At 45.5% G+C, this 24,578-nt stretch overlaps 2 protein-coding genes across 2 annotated transcripts in view; both read right to left on the bottom strand.

The window, feature by feature from the left end:
* LOC144166011 (phosphate-regulating neutral endopeptidase PHEX-like) overlaps positions 1-24,578 on the bottom strand; it is a 110,509-nt gene that overhangs the window by 53,616 nt on the left and 32,315 nt on the right. Inside the window, exons 7-12 of the mRNA XM_077695679.1 lie at positions 18,386-18,498; positions 13,831-13,889; positions 9,045-9,096; positions 8,892-8,962; positions 5,798-5,913; positions 1,643-1,705 (exon numbers count right to left, since the gene is read on the bottom strand). Of these exons, the coding sequence (XP_077551805.1) occupies positions 1,643-1,705; positions 5,798-5,913; positions 8,892-8,962; positions 9,045-9,096; positions 13,831-13,889; positions 18,386-18,498 (474 nt within the window). The remainder of the gene's footprint in view (positions 1-1,642; positions 1,706-5,797; positions 5,914-8,891; positions 8,963-9,044; positions 9,097-13,830; positions 13,890-18,385; positions 18,499-24,578) is intronic.
* Positions 21,008-24,021, bottom strand: LOC144166012 (uncharacterized). Its single transcript, XM_077695680.1, has 3 exons — positions 23,773-24,021; positions 22,225-23,339; positions 21,008-21,011 (listed from the first exon to the last, which is right to left on the bottom strand). The coding sequence occupies exons 1-3, from the start codon at positions 23,881-23,883 to the stop codon at positions 21,008-21,010; spliced, it is 1,230 nt and encodes a 409-aa protein (XP_077551806.1). The 5' UTR covers positions 23,884-24,021.

Below are 24,578 nucleotides of genomic sequence, written 5' to 3'. Positions count from 1 at the left end.
ATGAAGCCAGATACCCAAGCGGGCCTGGAAGTAAATCAGAGGGCGGTAGGCAGATTGGCCCTAGGGGCCCACAGCAAAACTACAAATGAAGCGGTACAAGGGGATATGGGCAGGTCGTCTTTCGAGGCGAGGGAGGCGCAGAGCAAGATAAAGTTTGAGGAGCGACTTCGTGACATGGAGGACGAAAAATGAGCCGCGAAGGTGTTTAAGTACCTGTATATGAGGAGCGCGGACACGCGGTGGAAACGGAGGACCAGACAACTGTCCAAGCGGTACGGAAAGTCGGTAGGGGAAAGCGGGGTTTACACAACAGTTAAAAAGCAGGTTAAGGCAGCAGAGACGACGAAGTGGGCACAGAGAATGGAAGCGAAAAAAACCCTGGAGACTTATAGGGCAGACAAACGGGAAATTAAGAAGGAGGGATTCTATGGCAATACGAGAGGCAGTGCGTTGCTCTTCGAGGCACGGGCAGGGTGCCTGAGAACCCGGGCATACACGGGAAGCTACAGGCAGCAGGATGAAACGTGTGCATGCTGCGGCAGTGATCGGGAAACTATAGACCATATTGTCAGGAGCTGCACAGAGATACGGCCACCGCGGGGTGAGGGGGAAACGACGCTGGCGGAGGCTTTGGTATTTGGGGCGAGGGGGAACCTCAACTTGAAGGCCATAGAGGTGACGAAGAGACGACTGGAGTGGTGGTGGAGGAAAACTAGGGAAGGGATGGGTACGCAGGCGGAGTAATCATACGGATTACAATTTAGAACTGCGAGGGGAGAAAAAAAGGGGGGTGGGGGCGATGAGTTTAAAACAGAAAAGAGGGAGAGATGGGAGGGAGGAAGCAAATCTATAGGTTAGCTGGGAGTAGGGCAAGTAAACGTAATAAAACAGGCAAGTCGGTTGCTGACAACCGACGCCCCGATTCAAAGGGAAAGCCACTAATCATCATCATCATCATCATCAGATGTAGAATATTATTTGTTGTCGAAAAACCAAGCATCCATGAATTTTTTTAATAAAGGAACACTGTAAATATCCCTTGTGTACTAGTTTCCTCTCTTATATTTGCGTAATGTCTTGTTCTTGCTCAACAAAGTTAACAAGTATGAACATATTAACCGGGCTTAGACGTTTACATTTGGCTGTGAGTATATAAGACTATTGCGCAATATCAATTTCACTTTGGCCGGGTGGCTGAGTCGAGTTACAGACGGACAGACAGGCAGACAGACAGACAGACATACAGAGAGACCAAAATTTCTGGGTTTAAGTAAAAAAGTGTACAATTCTCGCACACAGCCGCTCCGCGGCTCTCGCCGATGAGCGCGGCAACCAGTAAAAACACTGTAGAGAAACACCTTTTAAGAGGCCTTCAACGGTGAGTGGCGTCACCCAGTTTAAGAAGGCAAACCTAGGGCACCACGGTGTAAGGGGTATATAGTTTAAATCACACAAATGTTGGTCCCTATAGTGCTTACAAGTACATCGCAATCGTACAATATGATACTAGTTTATTTTCATGGCAATTTTCGCAGCTGTACTGGAATCGTTCACTGCTCTAACGTTGGCTGCCACGTATAGGTTCAGAAAAGCTGGAGGTTTGTGTACTAAGTAACCGAACGCTTAAATAAGATATACATACCTCGTAAGATATTCTTAACCCAAGGTAGTCTCGGAATTTTTCATGCTTATCGCTTCCCGACGGCTGCAAAAGAAGGAAAAAAGTCTAAGCAATTGCCTGGAATTCAATGTGTACCTCAGCGACACCTGCTAATCTATGATATGGCTGGTATAATCGCTACCAATTACGTCCTTCCTTTGGGTGCTTCGTCTGCAAACGCTGGCTGCACTAAACACGGTAGTCGCTCAGTGAAACCTGCCACTGTAAGTTAATATTGTTTTCTTACGTCTATAATTCATTGATATGCCCACCGGTGTAACAGCTGAATGAGGCTTGTCGAAGTGCCGGAAGTACATTGTGTTAACAAATGCCACAGCTCAACTTTAGACGAGGCATGCTCCAGCAATTTCGTCAGGTGGGTTACCTGATTAGTGCATAACTATTAATAGCACGTGAGCTGGCTTTTTTCGGCCACCGCAAACGCGAGATTCGGAGACGGAATTTCGAATCATGAGAGCTTTCGCCAACTGTGCAGCCAATTTGTCTCTGGGAGGGAGCGCATCATGAGGAAAGTTGAGAGTTGAGAAGGCGCTTAGAAGGAAGGGGAGCTGAAGAGCGTGGGGAGGGGGAGGGCTGTGCATTGGGCTATAGTTGTACTCAAGTGCAAGCCATATTACTGCCGGAATGAATATGCCAATCTTTCTGGCTGCGAAAATTGAGCTGATGCCGAAAGTGCAGCGCGATAGTAGAGCGTTCTCTTAGCATGTATTAGGCCCATAGCTCTAACAGCGGTGCATCGTCTGAAGATCTGCATAGGACCGTTTTTTTTTTTCGGCATATTAAGTGAGGACCACCATTTTCAAACATACGGCCATAGGGCGGTGCGCGGTTGTGCTCCTCTAATCGGAGTGTTTACCCTGGCGCCGATTAATCGAAGCAAAAGTAAGTTGTGAAGCAGCAAGTAATAGCAGCATGTATGCAATACTGATTGGCCGCGCCTGCGTTGTGCGGTCTCGACAGTAGACCCGCAACCTGATGTCGCAGCGGTTTGTTTGGGCCGCCACTCCCATGGTCCGTAAACTTAAGCTCATGGCTGTACATTCGAGTCTTTCTAACTGGACCCACAACAACAATCAACATCGCAGACGTGCAGTCAGAACCAATAGCGTCTGGCAGAAGAGGCATGCTTCAGGGGGCACTGCTTTCTTCAGTACTGTTTAATGTCGCTCACATCGGATTACTGGGAAAAATACCAGACCTCCACCACAATATCTATGCTGACAGCATCAAGCTGTGGAATGGCAAGTGCTCTATGTGCAAGATAAAAGGCAGACTACAACAGTCCAAATACCCAGTCCGCGTATTCACGGCCAAGTGCGGGCTATGGTGGGCCGCCCAAAAGTTCTAGCTCCTTCTCGTCCGGCAAGTCACTAGGCCCAAGAACTCCCCTCTTAAAAACAACCATCAAAATTGCGCTGGGCGATGTCACCATCCTATCCTCTTTATCCATAAAAATCCTTGGGATGACTTTTGAGCACGGAGCTGTTATTACTGGCCGTTAAGTTCGGTGTTGCAGGAAAAAGTACCAATAAAATGCCGAGCGCTCGTGAGCGCGTGCCTCGCGGTGACCGCGCAGCGTCCCCGCCACGCGCAGTGACTTTAGCAAAACAAAAAAACTAGCAAAAACCCCGAGTAGGGAGAAAATGCCAAGCGCTCGTGAGCGTGTGCCTCACGGCGACCGCCGAGCGTCCCCGGCACGCACGGTGGCTTTAGATAAAACAAAATCTGGCAAAAACACCGAGGAGCGAGAAAATGCCGAGCGCTCGTGAGCGCATGCCTCGTGGCGACCGCCGAGTCCCCGGCTTGTGCAGTGGCATATTAAAAAAAACTGTGGTTGATTCCTCTGTCATAGGAATCGGTAGAACACGAAAGTGAAACGTGCAGCGAAATCTGCAGCGAAAGGAGCATGATTTGCGGGATGGCGGCTGTCTTGTCGGTGTGCTTGGCGAGCGACGTCCGGCTGCCGGGTCGCTTCAGGAAAAGTGCGACCGCTTCAGTCCTGCTCCGTGGCGTGTACGGCAAACGGTTGCGTTGCGACGAGCTCAGCTTGTGGAACGCGAGAGGTAGAATTTGTAGTTTGTACCGGGCACGCGTGGACGCGTTCCGATAACCGCTGGCGTTTCTATTCGAATTGTTGGAGATTTCAATGCCCATCACACCACCTGGAGCTATCAGCGTAATAACAAGAAGGGGCAGCAACTTCATGACACATTCCAGAACAGCTATCTGCATTTATGCAATGCAATCGACACTCCAACGAAAATAGGAAATAGTGTCTACAGAGACACGTCCCTTGACGTTCCGCTAACATACTGCATTAAAGATAATATCTGGGATTACCTGGAACACTGGCCAGGGATGATTGTGTGATTCAACTGCAACTTCCGCACCACAAAATCCAACCGAAAAGAATAGGAACTGCCCGCAAACCCAAAAGCGAGAAAAGCAAACTACAGAACTGCCGCTTACCCAGGATGGTCCCGCCGTAGATGCCCACCTCCTGCACCTTTGGGAGGCCCGACGAGGGCTAACCAAACGATTAAAACATCAAAAAACAAATGGAAAATTACGGCTCAGAATAGCTCGACTAACGCAAGAAGCTGAACACTTCGCATGTAAACTTAGCCAATAAAATTGGTCTGATTTGGCGTTGTAGCTTACAAAGGTGTATTTAGAGGTTGGTTATTACAGAAACACGGTGGAACAGAACAGCGCGCAAGCCAGGCAACGAACGGCACGCGCTTTACCATCAGCGCCCTCTCCATTTCCTTTCTTGATGACGATCCCGGCGTTGCACAGTACCTGTAGCGTCCTCTTTGCGGGGTATTTAATTAATGCCCCGTAACAATATTTATTTTACCACCGCGGCCTTGCTTTCTGAACTTATTTCTCAAGCGTTTTTTGCAGGTGCTCTGCAGGCTCGCTTAGCAATGCTATGCTGCCCACAATCCTCAAATGGTTCAAGCGTTCTCCGTTTATCCGTAATCCTGTGCTTTTCCAGTCAAGCTTCCTGATTACCACTTCCAAACAAGTTGTCAACAGTTTGTGCGAGATGTTATCAGCCTGTCGTACGCTTTTACGGATCGGAAATTGGTCGCTTTGCTTGTGAAGTATCATCCTGCCCGTACACCCTGATAGATGTCGTTTAATAATCTTGTGTAGGTCTCCTCTATCCAGTGGTCCTTCAATGCTTCCAGCACTGCTGCACTGTTCACTGTTTCACTGAATCAAAAGATGTCCATATTGGTGACCAAAAAATAGTTTTCATTCTATTAAGTCCGGTATCCGCTGCGAGTAACTGAAAACGCGGCATATCCAAAAAAAATATCTGCGGTGCAGATCCGGAGCAGTCATATTAGAGAAAAAACAAAACAGGAGAGGTAGCAGCTCGCAATCCTCAACGAAATACGCGCACAGCAACATGTAATTGTCGATCGTAAAGTTGTTAGCTGAGCAAGTGGCGGAAAGCTGTGGTGATTTTAAAAAAAAATCTCCGCAGTGCACAAGAAAAAAGCCGACATTAACATTCGAAGTCGTCAACAAAATTCTCTCTCATTTACCCTGCTAGGAATGGCTAACAAGATTACAAGACCCGAAACGAATTCCCCGATAACACAGGAAACAGACGGGGAGTTCATATTCAGAGTCCCTGTCTTCAGCTATCCCAGGCATTTTGCGTTAGTTCGGTGGGAAAATCGTAGGCTGGTATGACGGAAATCTTGGATCCGTCGATTGTCTGTCACCAACAAAGTAGGCAGTGCATATTTTTATCCTCGTCGCCGGCTACCATTCGGTGTCCTCGGCGTTATGATAAAAAAAACTTGACATCCGCCTTCCGTACACGGACATGCAACGAAATGTAAACAAGGGTTCCTTCACGCGAAGCACTGCGTTTCCGTATTGTTCGTTGGCCATGAAGGGATGAACATCCTAAAAATGAAAAGAACTCTGTTTCTAGAAAACAAAATACACCAGCATTTTTTGCTTGACTAACCACCGCGTAGTTTGGGAAGTACCCACGAGAAGGAGCATCAGCCCTGTTGCCCGGTCCCTATACCTGCAATTTACAAATGAGGAATTATATAAATAGAAGAACGGGGAGGAATAAGTACTTACAGAGGTGTCGTTACATTCTTCCGTATTATTCAAACAAGAGGACATATTACAGAACTGATTTGCAGTCTCCGAGTCCCAGTTGTCTTTGGTATATTGTCCAGTTTTTTGGGACTTATCTGCAATTGATCAAACATTCACACGGTGATATCTGTTTCCAGTGCAACCCAACCATCAAATTAACCATGAACAAGGAAATGAGCAATAAAATAAACAAAGATCTTTTAATCGAAACTAGCGTATGAACTCAGTGTTTGTTTCTACTTATTGCAGTGCAAGGATTACTTCATGTAATATTAAGGTTTAGCAAAAATAAGTGAAAATAAAAAACGACTTCGCAGAAGTGCAAATATATTCACCCCATTCGCAGCACTATATGCACGGCCTAGAAATTGAAACCCCAATACCGGGTAGGTGTCACGTGATCGCGCACGAACACAGCCTTCATACAACCACCAAAGTAGTCTCGAAGTTCTAGGCCAACCTAGCTGGTGTGCTTTCATATAACTCTGTGAAAGTATGTCGTACTTACCTGTAACATTTTGCTAGGACATTCGAGCACCTCCCGTAAGCACCACAACAAAGTGACTTATTTACAATTGGAGGTACCAACTTCACTGTTTCTACATTTCATAATATTGCTATATGAAGTACAGTCACATCTAATTAGGCATCGGAGATACGGAATTGTAAGGGCGCGTAAGGATATAGGGCGCGTTCGTAGCATTTGATTCTGTCTCGGTTTTGTGGCGCAGTGGGAAGAGCACCATGTACCCCGCGTTCCGCCCACAGGGTCGTGGGATCGAAACCGGGCGCCGCTAAGTATTATTTTTTTTTATAGTGTAGGGGGAGGGGTGTGGACGGACAACAACGCCATATGGAGGGACAAGGCGAGTGAATGAGATGCAGTCGCATCTAAAATTCGGCTCCCGGAATTAACAATGCTAAATACTTCTCCCTCTTCACCCCCTACTGATTTTTTGTATTGCGGTAAGGGCCGTTCGAACCAATTAAGCAATGACTTACTTAACCGCATTGCGTTAGCGCTGTGACGTATTTCGAAGGTGACACGGGACAAAAGGATCGGCTAAAGCTTCACCTCCATAACGATATAGACGGCCGGTAGACCGCTAGCAGTAGCATCGTGGAAAACCGGGCTAGTTGGTACATATTCATCTTCACAGCGCAAAAAGTAACGGGACAAAGAAAAAAACACACTGGACAGGCGCTGATCAGCGCCTGTCCTGTGAGTTTTTTTTCTTTTGCCCCGTTATTTTTTGCGCTGTGAAGATGTGGAAGTAGCTTCTCAGCATGTTATTACGTCTTTATACAAGATGTGATATTAGGCGGTAAAAAAAGGCATTCTCTCACTTCAATTTTTCGGTTTGGAAGTTAAGATAACTAGCTGCGATAAAGGAATTTCTCAAGGGAAAGTAGGAACGTACCTTTAGGCACGGTTAAATTCAATAAATATTCAGTGCGCCAAAAGCATAATATTACTTCAAAATGTTTAAACAGCCGGGCCCCTTCTTGAAATAGAACTCAACTGATCTTTGAAAATAATATGATTTAAAATATATGCCCTACATCCGCAAAGAACGGGATTCGTCCAAGTATATATTGGGTCAGCCGCGCGACGCTGTCAGCGAATCCGGCCCCGGCAACTCCTGTTCGGAAAAACAAGCATTTAAATGACACATTCAAGCCATCAACGAAAAAATCCACAATGTGGCTTTTTTTAGGTGCGATGGCATGGCGTTTTTGGCGGGAACACCCTGCTGCGATGTAACCACCCAACTCTTCTGAAAGAAGCACTACTGGCCTACTTATGACAGTTGTGCACCTCCTGTATCAACTCGGCAGGACGACGGGCATGAGAAAATCAAAAGCCATCATACCAGCGCAAGCCTAAATACATCTTGAGAATGGGGGAGGTGAGCAGCACACTTAAGGAAAAGATAACAGAAAAAATATGAACGAAGATAAATAGGAATTTAACACCAATCTCGGCCATCCAGTTAGCCAAAATCTGGGCCATGCAATTAAAAATGTTCGATGATGCACTCGGCGTACCCTACATATCCGTTTGATTGTTTTTTTTACTTCCTTTTTTCTCTTCAGGGGCACTGAAAATAAAAAACTTAACACCTAAGTTATTATTATTACTTGTTATTTCATCATAGGCACAGTCAGGGGTCTCACTTACTTCTCCCTGAACCCGGAAATTTTGATTAGCTACAGCGGTGGCTCCACCGCACACAGACGAACTCAATGCACACACTCCCATGGCTCTTTTAAAAAAGCCGGGCGTCGTCTGATTTGTGTCTTTTATTCACGTTGCCAGTGATGAAAGGGACTTATCGTGAGCCTTACGAAGCAGACTTAGGAGCCCACAACCATTTATTTGTTTGTTTGTTTGTTTGTTTGTTTGTTTGTTTGTTTGTCTGTCTGTCTGTCTGTCTGTCTGTCTGTCTGTCTGTCTGTCTGTCTGTCTGTCTGTCTGTCTGTCTGTCTGTCTGTTTGTTTGTTTGTTTGTTTGTTTGTTTGTTTGTTTGTTTGTTTGCGTGTGCGCGTGTGTGTGTTTGTGTGCGTGTGTGTGCGCGTGTGTGGGCGTGTGCCCGTGTGTGTGCGTGTGCGTGCGTGCGTGCGCGCGCTGCAGTGGCCTCGATGTTTATCTGGCAGTCTTCATCTTCTAAAGAGGATTTGTACGATGCCATTAAATATGACGCAGCTCCTGTTTTAACTTTTACGAGACACAGATTCTTACGCTCAGTAGGGACTTTTACAGTTTACGATACAGCACGTCATCGATCAGGAAGCGCAACAGCCGGCAAATATGAAATATAGAACAATATCAAATACGCCACTTCGTCATGAGAAAGCATGACTATTATTGTTCACCCCGCAATAAACACTGTTTTGTATGTGATAAAGAAGCCGCTAAATTAAAGAAATGGCTACGAAAGTATAAGTATTCTACAAACTGCAGGAGAAACAAAAAGTTAATAGGTGACAATTAAATACAAGCTGGCACAAAGAACATTTCAGTGTACGTATGAATATTGGAAGGTGAGAGTTATTAAAGAAAGATACTTACGGCTGTATCTCTCGATGCTAGTAGCAAACAGCTGGCCAAGAATAGTTCCTATTGTTCCAAAGTTTGAGGACCTGCACAAGTTTTTTTTTTTTTTTTTTTTTAAGAAACGTTGAGTTCCGCTCGAGGTTGGCATTAGAGATTATAGTAATTTACCTGGGGATCGGATGCCCTCTGTAATGGGTCACAAGAGCAGCAGCGGGATACACTGCAAGGAGGCAGGGTAAGGAGACTTAGTACATTTAGATAGAGTTGTTTTGTGTTGCGTATGTAAAGGGACAGAATTTAAGGCTTAATAAGAACAATGGAAGACTTGGAAGGCTAAAGATGGTAATATCATCGCACAAAAGAGTATCATTGCGAGCCACAACGTAAAGAATCTAATAAACAGCACATTACCGTACTTGCCGCAGACGACCAGCGTCATGCCCACATACAACAGCAAACGACGAGTATAAAAGTCCTGGTAAGTTTCATTTTATTACGTTCGGTAAAGCTCGATTTTTGACGCTGAAGAACATTCTCTATAACGTCGACGGAGAATAATTGGGGTGTCTGCCGGGGGTTGTTCCCTTTCAGTTAGTTTTGTGTCTCGTGCACCATTTTTCGCGCCTTACTGGTTCCTTCTCATTTCAAAATAATTTTGGTAGCATCGAAACCGATAGGTGTTTTGTAAGGCCATTATAACCAAAGGTATTGTACATATAATTTTCATGCTTCATCCAAGAAATATTGTAACATATTTCTCCTAACTTGGTGGTTTAGTGGCTATATGGTTGTAGTTTATTTTTTAATGTAAATGGAAAGATTGACTGATTGTGAAACAAATGTATCAGTCATTCATTCATTCATTTAATCATACTGCTGGCAAAAATGCTGGCCCATGCAGGGAGGGCAATACAGAGCAAGAAAAGAATACAAACAACGCATGAACAGGATGCTACCTATAACATGTTACAAAAACTTCCAAATACTTGCCTTAGCACAAGAACCGCGCTGTAAGAACAGCACAAATGAAATCACAGTCTGGCAAAACGCCCTGCCCCAACAACAACACAGGATTAATATAACAAAACAGCAGGTAATTGTCTCACAAAGTAAAAGTGGTCACAAGCACTGGTTTAGATTATTCTAATTTATGAGGCGAGTAGTTTTCCAGTTCTTTTGAGAAGTATCTTGATTGTAAAACCTCAAGGCGGAGGGAATTCCATTCGTTAATGGTACACACAAAAAAGCATTCATGTGAGAAATTGTATTAGAAAATATTGGCGCAATGGAGAGGTTATGTCTATGTCTTTTTTTTCGGGCTTCAAGAAAAGTTACGTAATGAGTTAGTTTAAGTCCGATTTTCCAACTTATGATGCTATGTAAAAAATCACGCCATATCCACGGAATGAATGATGATAAGTGGGGCGAAGCTCGAGAGGGGGAGATAATCGGTAACCGTAACTCTCCCGTGAAAGTTCGCCCATTACATCATTAAGAAAGACGTAAGACTGTGTGCGTACATTGTACAAATCAACTTTTATTTTCGGAGTCAATGCTCCCAGGCCCAGACCTGGTGAAAGACCCCGCGCCATCGAGGACTACCCCGCACCTCCACCACAATTTGTCACGTAGGATGGGACACAACGGTAAAGAAATAACTTTTATTTAGGGTGAACTTGTGCCCGAACAAGACGAGAGGAAACGAGCAAAGGTCCTTGCGTCTCGTTCGATCTCCGAGAACGACTGCCTGCGTTCGTGGCGTGATCTCTTGCGTGATCTCCCCCTCGCAGTGCACGTGCGCTCGCGCCTCCGTTGGCGAACACAGACAAGCTCGCGCTCCCGGTCCCGAGTTTGCGCTGCCGGTTGCAGCCGGTGAGTGAAGAGGTTTATTTTGTCCATCGAAGCAGATACATAACATGCCTCGATGGAACTACTCATCGGGTAACAAATATACATTACAAAAGGGAAACACAGACAAACAACAATTCAGAAGTGGCTGCCACTGGCCTACACACAAGTTGCAACATTTTGTACCACGCAGGGTACAACATAAACAGAGTAGAAAGTCGAGTTGTTGGCAAACGCAAACAGTAGTTTCAGGGTCGAAACACAATCTTGCGCGTGCAACGCGGCCCACTTTGCGACATCTCCGAAAGCATGCGGCGATCACGTACCACGAGACACAAGGGATGGACAGACCCATGGCTTTAGGAGCTTCGCCCCTAAAACTGAAGACGACTAACTTTGCGCCTGCGTTCTAGCGAACTGATTTTATTTCTAAGCATTAGTAAGGTTTGGGAATCCGGTCTTTTATATTTTCCAAGGATGAATCTAACGACCTTTCTTTGTAAACGTTCCAAATTGATAATTTACTTTTTAGTATGAGGGTCATTAGCAGAAAAGTGTGGCTTTCTAGAACGTCAAACATCGGACGTCATCCAAGCTGACACTAGCCGCCGCACTCACGCTTCTCAAGCCTCTAATGAAAGGCAGTAACCCAACAGCCGCAAACACGTCGCGTGGCTACTCAAAAGCCCGAGTAAACAATTTTCTATAGTGATCGCACTTCGCCATTGTCCTGGCGCGCACGTTGTGCCGTAATGATCGATGACCGAAACACACATTCTGAGTTTGTTTCCTTCGCCGCTCCTCGTATGCCCGATGCTATTCACGAGCACCAACATCGCATAGAATGCTCATAGCAGTGCTGCAACAATAAAAAAACGGTTATGTGGTTTCATTTTTTCATATAAATCAGGGGACTGAACCGGAACCGAACTGAACCGAAAACCGGAATTGAAATGGCATTTTTGCGGTAACCCAACCCGAACCGTTATTTTTTGAACCCGCTGAACCCAAGCAATGACATCGTCTTCACCACAAAATATAAACCTCAAAGAACTTTCAAATTTTCTGATATGCACTATCAGCACGGACGTAATAGCGGAAATCTATAAAGCAGAGTTAGCACTGTGGCGACTCCTGATTAGCATTCAACGGGTATAATAAAATCAAACCAAACAAGAAAAACAAATAAATCCTACAAACATGTCTTTTTGGCGGTGGCATTATGTAGTCACTAGGACGACATACTGACTGGGCGAACAGATGCATGGTACGTTTTCTCTAATATTTGGGCTAATTGTTCAAAGTTGACTTTGTAAAAAGCAGTACTTTGAATGAGCGAGAATGGTATTTGGTTTTTTGGTCGTTTTAAACTACGAAACATTTTTTTGCATTTCGCTAATAATACAACTCCTTGAGCCGGTTCGCGAGCTGTTTCAGAGCTAGCGAACCGGTTCCCGAACCGATACGGTGCGTGATTTAGTCGAACCTGAAATGAAAGGGGAACGAAATAAATTTCCCTGAACCCGAACTGTAACCGAATCGGTTTTTTTTTTTCAGTTCCACACACTGATATCTACAAGGCTAGTAGCGTCACTTACGTGTAACAAGCTACCGTTTCCGCAGCAGCTGACGCAGCAGTAATCTTTATCGGGAAGCAAATGCTTCCCTCTGCTTCGCACGGTTATCGGCAAGTTTCCATCGCCGCCGAAGCTTGCGTAACAAAACCCTTAACTAGGAAACCGTTGCGGGGTACGCTACGCATGGTTGTCAGGATAGCCTAGTGTGTCTTGTCATCAATTATGCAGTTCGGACGAATTTATGTGACTGTTCTTTATTCAAACAAATGCTGTGCTGTATGCTGTGGGCACGATTCCAATAAATGTGCGCGCTTTTCGCTTCACAGCGGTTTTTTTTTTTTATTAAGGATGACGACGACACTGAAAATACTGACCAACCAGGTGCTTACAGCTTCGCTGTAAAAGAGCGGCAGTCAGTAACCAGACGTACACCCAGCAGCTGTGTGCCGTAACCCCAGGGGCCAACCCAAGGGGTAGGCGGAGCGCAATTACTGACAGACAAGGTATATAGCGGAGCTGTGCCTACTGGGTGAGAGGGGCGCAGTAATAAAGTTCTAAAACAAACAACGAAGGTATATAGCAAAAGACATGTGTCAATGCGAAATTTCGAGTGTAGAAATTTCGCATTGATACATTGACACATTTTCCTCGCGGAGTGGCGCAGCTACACGCCTAAAAGGGACCGCCAGCCCTATCCGGCATCCTTAGACGCGGGATAGCCGGATAATTTGTACTAAGCCTCCAGGTTTAAGTCATACCCAAAGCCACCAACTGCGCGGAAGAGTCGCATTCTTTATTCTGGGAATTCGCGCGCGCCACCGGCATTGGCCGGAGACTGTGACCTCTTTTCCCTGCAATTAGCGCCACCCTCTTCGAGACCATAGCGCCATCCCCCTCTAAATACATTGAGTCATCATTACCACCATCATCAATACCAGCCTGGTTGTGTCCACTGCAGGATGAAGGCCTCTCCCAAATATGTCCAGGGACGTCTATCGAGTGCTCCCTGAGGCCACCCTTTCCCCCAAAATTTTCGTAGTTCATCCCTCCATCGCGTACGGTCCATTCCGTTAAACGGATGCTCCACCTGTTGTCCCTCATGCGCATGACGTGACCCGCCCTTGCCCATTTCCTTCTCTTAATTCGAGCTGGAATGTCTTCCACACGAGTCTGTTTCCTAATCCACGCAGCTGTTTCCTTATCCCTGAGCGCAACTCTTAGCATTATTATTTCTATAGCCCGTTGGACCGATCGAAGTTCCCCTTCAAGTCGCTTAGTGCGGCCCCAAGCTTCTGCCACGTAAGTACGTCGTTAATGGAAGACCGCATTGGTTATATACCAGCTTTTTGAGTCATCCTTACCAAAGTTTATCATCCCTGCGTCAAATCATCCAGAAAGTTTCCTTTCGGATATCATGACACTTTTTGACCATGAGGGGACTTTCACCCCCTGCCATATAAATAGAAAAAAACGCCGTGCAGATTACGCCTCCCGTTAATTAGAATTGTTTTCATGGGTTTATTACGTACCCAATGAGTTAGAGGCATCCACGTAGTATGCATGTGATCTCAGAGTGACGGTTTCATCCCTTGAATAAAAAGAAAAGTTGACAAGTTGACACATTGCATGTAAGTGCTTACAACATTGAAGATACTTTAGTGAATTAATGTGGAACCACAGTGACAAGATTGAATCGTGATATAAAAAAATATTGCGCTTGAACGGAGAAGCTACACTTACAAAGCATACGATTCATGTGACAGTGAAAATCACTATATTCGTGGTTTCGTTAAGGCCCTAAAGGAATCTTCTGCTTTGGAGAGACTTAAAAAAGGTTTAGTTTTTGCTTTCGTTAGTTTACCCAAAAGCACGCCGCACTGGTATTTTCCGATGTACCTAAATGGAAAGAGCAGCTCTCTTTTTTTGAAATTCAAAGCCATCAGTAATAGCGTGCACGCGCAAAACAGTTTTTTAAAGTAGGTTTTTTCCGAAGAGGTGTGAGTATTCAAGAATAACAAATAGCGGGGTTGTAAGTTTCTATGGAACCACGACATTCTGGGGCTTTTTTTTATGTTATTGATACTGCTTCGGCATTTCGGGCTCACTTCATGGTTCGACTGAAGTCTCTTATCAGGAAGTTTATGCCGTTTATCCGCATGGTTACGATATCAGGATAAGAAGTAGCCTTTGTCAAAATTTTCTGTGCCACGGCTCCCGTGGCCGGAGGAGGCGCGCGGCCGAGCAGGATTGCTGCGGCCGCTGCTGCTGGCTGGTTGCGCTGAAAGAGGTTGTATAAAAACTTCTCGAGATGGCGCTTGAAAACTGACGCCGGAAGGGCCTCCGACGCGGACGGTCGTCATCTAGGGCGAAAAACTCGCTCCGTCGTAGCAGCCGCAACGCATCCGTCGCGCTCTGCCGGCTCCTCGCTGCACGTATAGTGGTGTTGCACGTTTGCACGAGAGCATTGAGGACTTAGTTTATCGTGAATATTGCCTGGACGCGACAAAGGTGCAGAAATCAGCAACTGCGTGTTCGTGCGTTGCATTCGGGTGCGCTAATCGCGGGGAGAAGACGCCGGGGATCACCTTCGGCTCTGTTCGTTTCATGCCTCGCGGGTTTACAGCTTTATAAGTGTAACTTGCCCACAATTTGTGTAGGCTGGTACCGGTAGTGCACTCCCAGGGCAATTCGCCGTAGCACCGGTCATCCACCTACTTATTTACGCACTTGTTTACAAACATATGCGATTTTTTTTTTCACTCGTATAGTTGTCATGGTACTAGTAGTCGTTTGACTGCGCGAAATCACATGTTTGTATAATATTTGTGCCGCAATTTGCTGTTCCGCACTAATTTAAATGAAGAGTGCTTGCTCAGAGAGTAACTGGCATAAACCAAGTCAGCCCCCCTTCTTATATTTCATTTGCGCCCAGCTGGCCCTACTCGAATACGCGCATGGTTTTCATTATAGTTAAATTGTAAAGACGAACTTAGTCGATCTATTCGCTTAGCTTTGTACCAGTCTTTGATGCAATGCCGTCCCGCGTTTTTGGTCTCTGGTTTCCTTATCAGGAGCAGGCTACTCGCATGCAAAAGTGCAGGGTTAGCGTGGTTGTAAATGATATTAGTAACCTCCTGCGCGCAGTTTTCTTATCAAAATCCGGCTACTCGCGTGGGATTGTGCGTGGTTAGCGATGTTGTGAATTGAATAGAGTAACCTCCTGCGCGTAGTTTCCTTATGAACAGCAGGCTACTCGCGTGCGTACGTGCGCGGTTAACGAGGGTGAGACCAGGTTCGCCAGGTCCTCAGAAAAAAGAGTCGCCGAGAAATTGCCGAAAGTAGCAAAAAAAAGTCGCCACCTTAAAGTGAAGGTTCGAAACAGAACCACAAAAGTCGCCGTTTTCAGCAAGGCGATGCTAGTAAGTAGTGTGTGATTACCTTCTAATAGCATTATATTAACGTAATTGGAGATTATAATAGCGTTATATTCGTTATAATCGTTATAATAGCGTAATTGGAGATAACTGTCGGAGAAATTTGGACAAAGCGAAAATAAGAAAAGTAGAAAATAAAGCACCCTGCATTTCCAAAAAATTGCAGAAGCGGCGAAAGTAACACCTTTAATCGTTGCAATAGCGTGAATCGAGACAATCGGCCCGACATAATTTTGAAAAACGAAAAAATTAGAAAATAGAAAAAAATACCGAGAATGGCGAACCATGGAACGCCATGCATTTTTACAAAGATGCAGATTTAGCAAAAGGAACACCCGTAATCGTTATAATCGCGTAACTGAAGATAGATGGTGGAGCATAATTCTGAAGAAACTAAACATTTTGGCTGCGGAGAACTCACACTCTAGACCAGCGGCATTAGAATGCGAGGAGACAATTCTCTGAATTTCTGCTGATTTTCTTGTTTCTAAAATTTATTGACGTTATTTCATATACAAGTTAATTTACCACCAATCTATTCGCAGATGATTGCGTACTTTAGCGCCACATTTCAAGCAGCACTGTGGAAACTAATCTTCAGAATGACGTATCTTCCATACATGGTGTTCACTATCACTGCTGCATGTTTCGCTCAAGCGCAATAACATTTCATTTCAGCAATCTGTGAAATCTGTATTCCTAATTCCCTGTGCGATTTTTATTGTTGCCTTGGCGCAATCACATTGAGGAAACTAACATGGTACGATCAAATACAACAGCTAACCCCCCCCCCCCCGCATCAGTAAACATAAAAGGACCTTTCACCGCCCGTCCACCTCAAATCCGCGAGCTCGCTTACCAAACCAAACCAACGCACGCCCTTAATTTTAATTCGCAATTGCTATTTGGAACCCTCATTAAAATTACTCCTCCAACTAACTAGGAGCAATTCAGAATCACGCTTATAGATTTGTTGCTTCAAAATGCGTCCCACGGGCTAACGTTACCGCTTTTAAATGTTCACTCGGCCTCGGCCCCGCCCACCTTCTAAAACTCACAACAAAGTTTTTAGACTGTCCTTTTTACCCAAACTACACAGCACATTCCCTTCACAATGCAATGTATTTCTCTTTCACTCCGGTACATTGCGTCATCGTTTTAAATCATTACGTTTACAGCACTTGCATGGCTTAACTAATGCTTTGCAAAATACTTTTTTCCGACAGCCCTTTAAATATTGGAATAACCTGCCTGAATTCATAGTCAGCGACCACGACCCTTCTATATTCAAGCATGTAATCACAGATCCTGTTGTTGGTTGCTTTCTATTGGTCGTATCCGCTCAATGTAACTTTTTCTATGCATATTCGTTCACTTCAGATGTCACTGTTTTTTACCTTATTCCTGTTTAGGCCTTCAGTGAGGGGCCTTTAGGAGTACAGTAAAGTTTTTGATTTAAAAAACAGTTTTTTTAACTGGCAGCTTAAAGCAAAAAAACCAGTGGTCATTACTAAGAAAACTTAGGAATATCGGGGCGCCCTTCTAAATTCGTAAATCACAGATTGTCCCCTCGTTGATTATTAAAATAGCGGAAAGAGAGCCCTGAAATACCTTGGTTATCCGTGCTCCTGTTGAATGTCTTCTTTCTTCAGTCTTTTAAACGCTTATCGTTCGCTAATTTCTACAAAAAAACGTAATTTATTGCTGCTTGATTTCTTGCTATATTGTATTTGTAATTATGAGGTGCACGATTATTTTGTCTTTTATCTTACTGTCTGCTGTACCTGCTACATTTGTCAAATGATCAGTATCTGCAGTATCTAACACAATTAGCTGGTCCAGCACTAGAAGAAGTAGAAGAAGAGGAAGAAGAAGAAGACTTTATTTTTCAGCAAACGTTGTTACAATTCCTGCTGAAGGGGCAGGAGCTAAAGGCATTGAGTGCCTGACGAGGGCTCCTGACCCTCTGGAGTTCACAAGCACTTAAAGAACTCGTGTTTCAGGAAAATGGCAGGTTCCACGCCCACGCACCTTTGCCAGTTATTGGCATTTAAATAAAGAGCCCTAACACCAATTCTGGGGCGTTAACATGGGCTTGCTTATGCAATATATTTGTCAGACATGATTGTTTTTGGGTTGTATTTACTTAGTTTGAGTAAATATGCACCAAACATTATGTCTAGCACTTTACTTATATATTAGCTGATTAGATAACCTCAAACCGAAGCTTTGCAGCGTATCTTTTTAATACAAGTCTTTTTTGTGGCTGCCACTCTGGCTCCCTGACCACTTCCAGCTGCAGCGACCGCTTTCTTTCCAGGGAGGCCGTCAACATTACAATATTTTGAGAAAAAATAAATTTGAATTTGAAATTAGAGGAAAGGAATTACGCGTCTGTGACATGAATTGTGTTACGTGCACTGGTTCTGATTGCCGCGGAAGTGACATGCTAAAATAAAAAGAGGTTGACTAAGACATCCCGCCAACAGCGCGCATTCATCGAACGCATTAAGAAAAGCAGACGTCCTTTGGAGTGGTCGTACACTGACATAAAACTTATACTTTTTTGCTTCAAAGAAGAACTGCAAAAATACCTGAGCCCCAAAATGCAAATCATAAACTCAGAGCTGCACGTATTATCTGTACTCACACTTTGTCAAAATACATTCCCTGCTTGAGCTTAAGAAGGGTTTGCTTGTGGTCGTTCTCCAGCAGAAAATGGTAGTGCTCGGCGAAAGACGAGTCTTTCTTAATGTTTGGAACCTAAAAATCACGCACCACAAAACCATGTTATTAATGCACGAAAAACAGCACGAAATTATAGAGTTGTTGCCGTATGTACATCGCATAAAGAAAATACAGCTGACTAGTTTATATTTTGAACTGAAGGCAAACTGAATTTCCAGGTGTATTTATGAGCACGTGGGCGACGCACCCCCCCCCCCCACACACACACACACACACACACGCGCCCGCACACACACACACACACACACACACACACACACACACACACGCGCCCGCGCACACACACACACGCCCGCACACACACACACACACACGCCCACGCTTACGCACACACGCACGCACGCACGCGCCCACGCTTACGCACGCACGCACGCAAGGGCGGCTATTTTTTTCTCACTCAGGCTCGAACCTGGCGCTCTCATCATGAGGTCCTCTAAAGTTTTTCTCCTGGTGGCTCAATCTGTTATTATCACGCCCCTGTACTGTTTTGTTTTTATGAATCTCTCTCTCTCCGACCATAACCTAAACTGTACGGTATGAAATAGAGCAAGCTGCGTGAGCATACAGAAATACAAACTTGTCGGTGGTAATATTCAACTAAACGTTGATGGCAGTTCCTGAGAGCGGCTAAAGCAGAAATGTTGATATCCTTCCGCGGTTTCGGCGATGGGGAAGCATGCATCCTTAATGACTTATCAGGGCGCTCGCATGAAGGATCATTTGCCTCGTTTGATAAAATCGATCTCAGAAATATGGCTGTGTTTATTTCCGTGAGCACCCGCCGCAGTGGCTAAGTGGCTAAGGCGTTGCGCTGCTGAGCACAAGGACGCGGGTTCGATTCCCAGCTGCGGCAGACGCTTTTCTGATGGAGGCGAAAAGCATAAACGCCCGTGTGTACGAGATTTCGGCGCACGTTAAAGATCCCCAGGTAGTCAAAAATAATCCGGAGACCTCCACTACGGCGCGCCCCAACGCCTGGGATGCGTCGGCGCGTTAAACCCTACAATCAATAAATCATATTTCCACGAGCGTCAACCGACGGTGAGGTGTCCTTGAGCCAAGCGATTGAAAAGGCACAGGCAAATAACTGTCAATTAGCCAAATCTGACCGGAGCTTCGCCCACAAACCTGACGAAAGCTTCAAGTCTTGGACGCAGTTACTGGCCGATTTGCCATTGACTACGTTACGTAGACCTAAGCGAGATGCAATCGCGGGCGTCCATGGGCCGCCTATCCCGATGCTGTCCCCTGTTATCACCATTACACCAACGCCAAAATTTTGGTGGATACGTTGAGCAGTGTTGTGTATAAATAGTATTGTAAATTGTATTTAAACCTCGCGCTAAATTGTCACGTGGTTAGAATGAGAGGATGATGACGAAAAAATGTACATGCAGCACGCAGGGCACGCAGTGCTTTCTACTTTCTCTTTAGGAAAGAACACGACGCTCGTTGAAGTGGATGTTGGGTCTTGCGTCGCTTTTCTTCGGCGCCACTAAAAGCCGAGGTGCGGTTTTCCCACATCGATTTTTCGTGCCGAAACCCGAGATCAAGGGACCTCCAGAGGTGAGCCATACTGATCGTATTTTGGCTTACCTTCGACCGCCTTCTCACCTCTGGGGAACAAGAATGAAGCCGCCATTTCAGCGAACCCGTTGAGAAAGGTTGGTCCAGCTAAAGAAGACAACGAAATGAGGTAGACCCATTCGTGCTACATCTTTGCCGACTTATGAAATGTGCCTTCGCGGCTGCGTAACTCCCGGTACGACAACGTCGATTTCAGCCCGTGAGTCTGATCGCGAGCCTTATTGATGTCCGTGACGCTGCACTGAACCATGGAGCCTCTCATTGAAAGACAGCGGATCGTCCGGGAGCGACTTAAAAATACGATCGGCCAGGTTGAAGACTTTCTACGCATCGGGCTACCACCTATATGTGAGGTAACTTATCTGTTAAGAATTTTGACGGACCAAAACGATTTCCTGGACAAGACTAACCAGGAAATAAAAAATATCGTGGACATTGAAAAGCTCGAATCGGAGATGTTTGACGCCTTTGATTTTGAAGGCAGGATAATATCGGCGAAAGTTACTCTAGAAATGAAGATCACCCATGCCAGAACTAACCGACAAGTTCGCATTACGTCCGTGAAAGCCCGAATTTGGTCAGAGCTCCGACAGCACCGAAAGGGTGAAGATATAGATACGAAAAATATGTAAACACCGAATGAAAAGAATAATCTTGGCCCCCCAAATAACAGATGCGATTACAACCCAGCATTCAATTTGCAAGATATATTGCCAATGGAGAACGGCTGTCTTGGGTGCTGTACCAAAAATACTTCCTACCATCTAACGGACGATAACTGCTCAGAGCGAAGTGAAATTCTTCTGAATAAATAGAGACTAGAGCAAGCGGAAAATACCGTTGACGATTCGACCGTTGGTTATCAGGCAGGAAGAATGATAAATTGGGAGTTAAGGTATCCGACCACAAAAAATTGCGATAAACAGTTAGCAGCAGGTCATCTGAAGGGCAAGAGAAAAAAACAGCGTCCGCACATATTTATGTTTCCTAAAGTAAGAGATCGCATGAAACTTCTGAAAGGCCGCCAGAAAGGCAGAAAAGGAACAACCACGCCGATAGAGAGTCAATTTAGGAGTGGTTTGCTTCGCAACGTGGCACATGTAAGACGAAAGCGGCGCCAATGGATGCGGTGTGGCAAGATGCAGAGGATACACCGAGTCGCTAACAGCCCCAGGATGACAGAGAGAGTTAAGCCAAAGGGAAGTCAAAAGGAAGAAATACCTTTGATTCAAAAGAACTCCCCGAGCCTTCTAAAGGATTTACAAACAACGCAAACTTCTGTGAAGTACGGAAAAGCCTGCCGGCGAACAAAGCGTTTTGGATCCACAAGCAGCGGTGAATTCGTCGGTTCCACGACTCATCTACACGCAAGGTTCAGCAGCTGCTCATCAAGGCCAGAGTTCCAAGCTTCGGCGGGCTAACAAGCATCGATTTCATCGGTGGAAGCAGGAGCGGCGAGCTCCCTGACCCTGCTTGCTTCAACGGACATGAATACTTAATGACTGTCAACTGGACTGTTTTACGGCCGCGAACGTAGCGTGCTGTGAAATTTTGTAGCCATCTTCGCGCGGGGGAGGATGTTGGAAAAGATGACGCCTTGCCTCCCTCGTGCCCATTATCATCACTAGAGACCGGAAGTTTAGGCACTAAAAAAACGGGTTTTAGGCGCCTATTGAAGGCGCTCAAAATTGAAATTTAGGCATATATAGGCACTAAGTACTACCATATAGGCATATATAGGCTCGAATAATATTTACTCAGGCGGCGTATTTCAGTGCAATTTTTCGGTTTAGAGTAAACACAGGCTACAAACATCGGTATTTTGAAAATGCAATTTTATTTTCTTCATAAAACACTCAAGGGTGACGATTTCAAGATATCTAGGGTGACGCAACACTGTGCGAAAGGCTGTGGAAGCAGTGGCAAACAAGCACCATCTCCAGGTTTTCGGGCTTGAAGTTGTGCCTTCTGTCAGTCAATATCGTCTTGTACGCAGAGAAAGAACGCTCCACATCCACTGAGGTTAGCGGAGCGTACTTGTACTTTGGCACGTTGGATGTTTTGATTCCATCTGGAATCGCGGTATGTCCGCCGCTCAAAACCGCAGACAGTTCCGTCAGCGTCGAAAATCCGGGATTTCTGTCCAACACAGACTTAAGCTTCTCTATAGCTCTGTCAGCAACCAGTCCCCTGGGAGCACTAGCGAACCTTTCCTGTGCGTCCAAAATCAGCTGAATATTTTCAGTCAGCGTTGTGCCCGAACTTTCAAGTTTCTGTATTGTTGTTGCCAAGAACGTGAAATGGGCACACAAATAGGCCAAGTCACATGCAAGTGTAACATCATGTAGAACCTTCTGGGCCCTTCTCACGGCGACACTCTCATCTTCAGCAAAGCTGCTTACAACAGCCTTGACACCGTTTAAGTGTTGGTTGTAGTATTCCACTGCCGTCAGCCAAGTTCCCCAGCGGGTAACAACAGGCTCCGGTGGAAGAGGTACACCCGGCAGCTGCTCCCTGAAAGCACGAACGCGGGAAGGAGCCTTGAGGAACACCGCCTTCCCTACAGCTATCAGTTCGTTGACCGAACTGAACGACTTTCGTAGCTCTTCACACACCCGATGAATCCCGTGAGCAAGACAAGTGACGTGCAATAGTTCTGGGTAAAAAACCTTGAGAAGTGCACCAGCCTTAAGCATATAAGCTGCTGCATCTGTGTAGAGCAGCAGTACTCGGTCGTCGTGGGCTCCGGAGGGGTACAGAAGCTTCAATGACGAGTTCACGAAGCGGGCGATGGTCTCTCCGCTAGTTTTTTCTAGCTCTTTTGAGCAAACCAGGAAGGGTGTTGTTTTCTCTTCTGCGTCAAGCTTTCCGACTACAAAGTGACCGAGTACTCGTCCGGTGACATCTGTCGTCTCGTCCACAGAAATCCAAATGTGTAATTCACCGATTTCTCTTCTAATTTCTTGTAGCGTCTTCTCGTACAGTGGTCGCAGGTACTCCTTGCGAAGAGTCGACTCTGATGGTACCTTTTGTTTGCAGTACTTTTGCAAGAAATTCTTGAAAGTCTTGTTTTCGATTTTCGCCCAAGGGATGTTAGCAGCGACTAATGCTTCGCACAGGTCAGCGCTGAATTCACTTTTTTTTCCTTGAGCAATACTTTCAGCCAGGAACGATTGTCTTGATGTCGACGGCTGGTTGCGCAGAGCATTGGCTTGATGCAGTGCTGTTCTTTCATGCTGCTGCAAGTGGAACTTTTTTTCACAGGGTACCTGCGCGAAGAAAACAGTAACGAAAACTAAGATATTGCGTAAGGCACGTGAAACGTTGCTAGTGTACTTTTGCTTTTAGTCATGTAGAGTTGTAAACCTGACAATAGCTCAAGGAATGGCGAAGTTGGCCAGCTGCGCAATAGCAGGTAACCGTTTTTAAAATCATGATGCTTATACAACAATCCGACCAACACTGTGCCGGAAATTTTCAATAAGGAAGCCAGTTCCCGAATTAGGTTGCAAACATTGCACAACAATGAATAGCAGTTACCGTAAAAAGTTCTTAAAACGCACATTATTGGCAAGTTCTGAGCATTCAGAATAAATTTAGCGTAAGCACTGTTGGAGGCGTCACGTTTACGGTTGGTCCAGTGTTCACGTCAAGTGCATGATATCGTTAATTAAGATCAAGTGGAAAGTATTGTATTCTCACCTGCTTTCCGCAGGGTTGGCAGAATACTGTTTCTCCGTCGACGGTGTAGCACTGCGATCCACTGGTCCATTGCCGGATAAGGACACTTTTCGGCGTCTTAATCTTCGGCATTCGTCGGCAGGCTTCGGACGGATTACGGAGAGAGCAGAAACGCCAACTACGCTGACGTGCTGGCTGTAGTGATAGGGTCAATAGGTTTTCTCTTAATCTTGCCACAAGCTAGCCTCGCGCTGCCTCTCTAGGGCACGCTCTAGCCTAACCCGCGTGCAATCTGCGCTGCAATATTCTCGACACCAAACAAATCCGACCTTTTTTTTTGGGGGGGGGGGGGGGGGGAGGGATTCGCGAGCAATTTGTAATTGTTTTGCATTGTTTAGAAAGGCTTTTCGAAATCCCGTCCGAGGTAAATAAGTGGGAAAGGGTTCAGATTTATTTGCAATTTTTTAAGCAGAAGGAAAGGCGTGAAAGTCAATGTTGCGCATCTTGCCGAGAGAGTAGCTGTGCTTTCCCGCAGTACCGTCCTGGCCTTGAGAGATAGGGCTTCCATTGGCCGGCTCCCTCGCAGGCTGGCGCTTGCGCGCTATCGTTGGGGGCGCTAGCAGACGACGCGCCGACGGAACCCGCAAGAATCTTTTTATGCCGCTAGCATTCAATAAAAACCCTTAAAAATGCTAAATACAACGTTTTCAATTGCTCTCTTGTTTTCTTCCAAACAAGCCAGTGCGAACCCATTTCCAACGCCAGCGCGCCTCGTCATTTTCATTACTTCATACCCCCATTCACAAACATACTGTTTTCTATACTCG

Source organism: Haemaphysalis longicornis, unplaced genomic scaffold, assembly GCF_048455015.1.
Source record: "Haemaphysalis longicornis isolate Haplotype H1 unplaced genomic scaffold, Haemaphysalis longicornis Haplotype H1 scaffold_155, whole genome shotgun sequence".
Lineage (NCBI taxonomy): Eukaryota > Metazoa > Arthropoda > Arachnida > Ixodida > Ixodidae > Haemaphysalis > Haemaphysalis longicornis.
Note: the sequence above shows the minus strand (reverse complement) of the source record. Positions and strands in the feature narration are given on the sequence as shown.